This window comes from Gouania willdenowi, chromosome 9 (assembly GCF_900634775.1).
Source record: "Gouania willdenowi chromosome 9, fGouWil2.1, whole genome shotgun sequence".
Taxonomy (NCBI): domain Eukaryota; kingdom Metazoa; phylum Chordata; class Actinopteri; order Blenniiformes; family Gobiesocidae; genus Gouania; species Gouania willdenowi.
This window is the reverse complement of record NC_041052.1, coordinates 18369934-18375933: the sequence shown is the minus strand read 5'-3', so window position 1 is coordinate 18375933 and position 6000 is coordinate 18369934. Positions and strand designations below refer to the sequence as shown.

General features: G+C 37.9%; 1 protein-coding gene across 2 annotated transcripts in view; it reads left to right on the top strand.

The window, feature by feature from the left end:
- Positions 1–205: 205 nt before the first annotated feature.
- Positions 206–6000, top strand: part of LOC114469886 (EGF-like repeat and discoidin I-like domain-containing protein 3) — a 139094-nt gene continuing 133299 nt past the window's right edge. For both annotated transcript variants that reach the window (XM_028457774.1, XM_028457773.1), the window contains exon 1: positions 206–553. In XM_028457774.1, the coding sequence (XP_028313575.1) occupies positions 490–553 (64 nt within the window). In that variant the 5' untranslated portion in view covers positions 206–489. The remainder of the gene's footprint in view (positions 554–6000) is intronic.

Sequence of the window (6000 nt, the reverse complement as noted above, 5' to 3'; positions counted from 1 at the left end):
ATGTATATGTATATATGTATATATATGTATATGCATATATGTATATATATGTATATATATATATATATATATATATATATATATATATATATATATATATATATATATATATATATATAGGGTTATATATTTTTTATTATTGATCAGGAAATGTGGACATTTTACTTTGTAAAAGAGCGGAAGTGATAGTCCCGTGACTGTGGGTGATTTTCCAGCAGTAGTCCGGGAGCGGGGAGCGCACACGTCGCTCTCTCTAACATCACATTAACATCGCACCACTGCGGTAGCAGCGCTGAGGCAGCAGCACACCCGGCACCCAGCACCTGTCCCTGCGGTGGACACTCCATCACCTGGCAGGACTTCCCTTCACAGGACATAATTCACTAACAACCCTCACTGCGGTGGCCACAGTTTAGCGAAAGCGGAGGGAGGAGAAGTTTAGTCCGTAATCTGCGTGATTTGACCGTGGACGCTGGTGATCTGGAGAGGATGGGACCGCTCCTGCTTTCCATCGCGCTGTGCTTTGGCACCGCTGTCCCACAGCATGTGAGAGGTGAGTGGGAAAGTCATCATAACATTCAGCAATGAACGCCTTTACGCGTGGCAAACCAAAGTGGTGACCTTTGGGTGTTTTTTCTTTCTTTCTTCCTAAAATGGTGTTGATTGTAAAGTGACTTGTCCAGAGACGGACGGTGAATGCGTCTGTGGAGAGTCTGTCTGCCATTACTCAACCAACTGGTGCTGATATCTGCGATTACTCCACTAACTCTTCCTTGAGTGATGTAAACATGCAGACATGCGTAAATTCTTCGAGGCAAATATCCAAACCCAGTTTGCGCTAAGGCGCACGGAAACTGGACATATTTGCGCCCTTTACTGATAATCATCACCAGCTGCTGGTATTTGTGCTTTAAAAAAATGATGATCAGGGTCAGTCGTTCCTGAGAGAATGTCAATATTTTCCTGTTGAGCAAATTGAATTAGCACAAAGAGGATAAATGGAAGGCATTCCTTCATGCGGACTTTAGACAGGGACAGATTTGATCATCTGGATGGGATAAGGAGCCTGTTCATCGCATGCTTTGCCATTACTCACTACAATTAAGGTCGAACTAGTCTTCCTAAAAAACTGTCTTTCAACTGTTGCAACTCTTGGAGGCTCCTTAAACACGCCATTCTGATAGTTTCCAAACACCTTCAGATTTGCCCATTCATTGCATGGTAAAATAATAATTGTCAGTCCTAACCGTGTCTCTTTCCCTCTCTTGCTGTAAATGGTGCTGAAGGTACCTGTGGGATTTTCTTTAAAAGAAGCAGGATAGCCTTTATAGAAGTGGGTCATGCCTTTCTTTCTGTCTCTATTCATTTTGCTCCATGTCTGCCTCAGGAGTCACACATGTCAGATAGACCTCAGTGTCTACACCAGGGCTGTGCCTGGAGCAGAGCTTCTCAGGCTCCATCAGCCTCCCACTGTCAACTCAGAGTCAGCCTTTGCAAGATAATACTCCCATAGGCTGGTGTAATAAGTGAAATAGAGCCAGTTGTTTCAAAGTGCCTTGAGTTAAAAATACTCCCCTCACATTCCCTCATTAAAAATCATAGCCGACTAAAGTGTGTGGACCTGTATGGGAGCTTTCCCCTGAATGCAAGTTTTTTTTTTTTATTTAGAGGTGCTATTTATTTATTTTCTATAACTAGCAAAACTGTCCTTTCAGAAACCAAATGTGTGTGTAGTAAACCAGTGATTTAAAAATGTGTATTTTGAAAAGCAGGAAAATGCCTTTGATGTTGAGCAAGTCCCAAAAAAAACCAAAGGTGAAAGTAACAGATTACATGTACTCACGTATAGGGATGCCCCGATACAACTTTTTTCATTTCCAATATGATACCGATATTGCAGCCTTGAGTATCTGCCAATACCAATATCAGCATGAATCATACATACTTTTTTTTTTTTTTTTAATAAAAAAATAATAATTATTTATTTTGTAGTGTGGAAGAAAAGGCTTGATCAAGTGATGTCACTCAAACAGAGAACAATAGTCAGGTATGAGAAAAACTGACCCATTTATTATTAACCAATGGGTTATATACATTTTAACATTCAACATAATATATACATAGGTATTCTACAATTGATTAAAATAAATGAAAAATTAATTGTATAAAAAAAAAAAAAAAATCGGAAATTTGATTCCAATATTCGTTTTCAGGCTGATATTGGACCAATATTGATATCGGACCAGGACACCCCTACTCACGTTACTGTAATGGAGTTGATTTTAAGCAAAGAAGTAATTTTTTTTTATTTTATAAAAACCCAACTGTTACCGAGTAAATTGTGATTTTTTCTTTTGTTTTAAAATGATCAACGGACATTATGAAACTACAAAAATTGATATGATCAGACAACGATCAAATGCATCAAATCATAGCCGACCAACCGGATTAAACCGCACCAAAACACCACTGAATGCTTGTATTTTCTCAGTTTTAGAGTTAATAAATGTAGCTATACTCAGTCTGAGAATTTTTTTATTATTATTTTGAATTGAATTCATTGGTGTTATTTTATTTAAAAAACAATTCTACATTTTAAGTTGTGAGATCAGATGTTTAAGGGAACCGTGACAACATTAATTACCAAAAATAAACGTGTGGGGGATTTGAAAGTAACTAGTTTCTTTTACTTTGAGTACTATTTAATTGAGCTACTTTTTACTTGCACTTGAGTGTTTTATGTATGAACGACTTGTTCTTGAGTACAATTTCAATCAAGTAAGAGTACTTCTACTTGAGTAGGACACTATTTACACCTCTGCCAAAAACCAGTTGGTGTCCAAAACAGTAAGCCAAAAACCAGCACCTTCAAATACCTTTAGCCCATTGTAATAGTGCAGTAATAATAACAGATGTCTTTAAAGATGGCGTCCACACACTCCTATTGAGCTTCATATGGCGCTACTGTCGACTTTAACCTGTGGTTTATTACTTATTCATCCGAGACGATGCAAATAACTCCCGGCTCTCTATATTTGTAGACACTGGTTTAATGAACTGTGTGCATCTTGATTTTAGTCCGAGTTTTTTCTAATCACTGCACATTAAAGCCTTTTAGGCAAATGGACCACCATCTGTGGTAGCAATATACTCGTCTGCCAGGGTTTGATTATGATCAGTGCGAATGGAGTTACTTGAATAGTTTATTTCATTAGTTTATTTGACTTCAGACACAATGCACTGATTTTTGTTCTGCTACACACACATTTAAGAATTCATTTCATTTTTTTTTCTTCATTTGGCACAGTTTAAATCACAATGAAAAGAAATAATATCAACAGTGGACAGACATTAACAGAAATCAATACACTTTAAAGGCATGCCAGGGAAAATCCAAAAAAGCCTCAAGGGGCTTGAAGAAGAGGGCTCCCGATTTAACATTTAAGCTTTAACTGAAGAGAAAAAAATAATAATAATAAAACAAAGTCAAGACAAAATTAAGGAACGTCAAGACAGCAAAACTTTGAAACGGAGCAGAAAAAAAAAAAAAAAAAAGAACAACAAATAACAGAACAGAAATAAACCAAAGTACTTTAGTGCAGCAGCATTCTTTCAACAAGCCACCCTCATCTATAGTGGTATTGATGTATGGCTACTTAGATTTACACAATAAATAAGAAGCATGAAAGTGCTGTTATAAGCCATTGATAATGTTACAGTCCGTTAACTCCAACATAGACTTTTTGAAATGAACCGATGTCAGTGACAGAAAAAAAAAAAGGAAACAACTTATTGCACCAAAACTGCAAGGCGTATTCAGATGAAAGTGATTCCACTGAAAGCTCATTACATTTACTGACCTCTGAAGGTTGTGTTTGACATGCGGGTGACTTTTAATGACAATGTCTTGTGACGTCCCATCGCCTTGCCCTTCACTCTGGTTTTAAATGGCACAGTCCTCAATCATTGGCAAGAGGTCAGACCTCTGTCAGATGGCCTGGCATGATAACTAAGAGGATCAAAGCAAGTCGTCGGGACAACAATACAAGCTTAGGGTACAAAGCATTTTCTGTTGGTTCACTGTTGTATTGTATCATAAATAAGGCTTTGTATTCTTTGTGGACCTTAAAAGGGGCTACATATCATCATGACAGGAGCAACTCAGCGCTGCTTGGCTTCACAGTCATCAAGCCTGCATTGTCCTGCCTGTGAATGTCTTTCACTTGACTTATCTGAAGGGCACTTGAACAGTTCCAGAGTTCGCAAGGACACAGGCAGAGAATGTGTTAAAAAAAGGAACCGCTCTGTGATAATGGTTCAATAAGTTATTTCAGCTAACTCATACTCGTGTTCTCCTCTTCTATCCAAATAAGAATGAATGTGTTGCTTTGTTATGTTGCTATGTATTTGACTTCCTCCCTTTTCTAATTAAGTATTCATGTAACTAGTCTTGCTCAGCTAAAAATGTAGAGCTGGCAGGGAACAGTGCTTTTGGACCACCTTTAGATTCCCAAGGTGACCTGAAAATCCCATTTTTTGAGCCAAAGTGAAAAGAACACCTGATAGACGAAAGACACGCAAAAGAAAAAGAAGAAAAAAAAAAAAAAACATTTTCACCTTTCCTAAATATGTGTGCTGTGTTCACCACGCTGTATAAAAAGTCTTTTCTTTGATGAAAACACTATGTAGGGATTTTACGACTAGCTTTAGCTTTAATACTCTCAGGATTTAATAAATTGCTTCTGCCAAAAATTCCAACTGTTGATGGGCCAGGAAGGACATAATATACCCCCCGAAACAGATTTATATGACAGTTTCATTTGTAGTGTCACTTCATTTGGAGTGTTCAGGATTTTCCTTAGCTAAGAGCGTGCAGCAGAATGTCCACTCAGGACCACATGCTGGCTTTAAGTAATCCCACTGTGTCATGAATGATGACTCACGGTTTGAAGTGTGTGTGCCGGAGTGTCTGTTTACATGTGGCTTTGACATGCACCACGTAAACCTTTGAGTGGACAGTGTTTGTGATGTGACCAAGTGAAGTTGCAAATAATTGTTGTTGTTGAAACTCTTTGGAAGAATTGATGCTAACCTTTGTGCCCATAAGTGGTCACGAGTGGGAGAGTTGTGGTTACAAAGCTGTGAAATTACACGATGAACACCACATTGGAGTGAATGTTTATTTCCCTCTTTACTAGTGTTTATTTTTGTACAACCTGTTTCCTGGTTTTAACATTTGCATCGTTTGGACTGATAATGACCCTAAATGCAGGACTTTTTTTTTTAAAATTTAGGCTACAAATAGGTTTTTGACTTCTGCTTGCAGTGAATCAGAAAAGCACTGCAGCTTAACACGGACTGAGTGGTAGAAATTTGCACATGAAAGGGGTTTGGTTTCAGGGCTGTCTATCAAAAAGCCTTTTTTTCAAATTCTTTTTTTTTTTTTTTTTTTTTTTTTTTTTTAAATTCTGAATCCTCTTTCCTAAACCCTTTCTGGCAATGAGCTCTTGCAAAGTTGTCTCATGAGAAGGAAGTTCCTGAGGAGCACAATGGAAGCAATTTCAGCAATCACAAGAAACACCAACAAAGGTTTATGTGACGAATACAAAGTCTGGGTGTTGGCAGTGTTTACAGATTGTGGAATTTTAGGCAGCATGTCAATGCAGACTCTCAGGAATTTTAGCAGATGTTAAAATTCATGTCAAGCTGACCCTTGAAGAGAAGAGAATGCAAAACCAACTTATTAATATGTGCATCTAATCTTCTATCCATACATGAGCAGCATGCGCTGGAATCCATCCCAGATTACAGTGTAGGTAACACTGGGCAGGGTGCCTGTCACTCACAGACAATCACAATGCAAACACACTAGGGCTGGGCAATATGGACCAAAACTCATATCTTGACATTTTTTCTCAAAATGGCGATATACGATATAAATCTCGATAATTTTCTTTCAAATAAAGTTACCAAAAAGACAATTCTGGGTTAAGTTTGCTG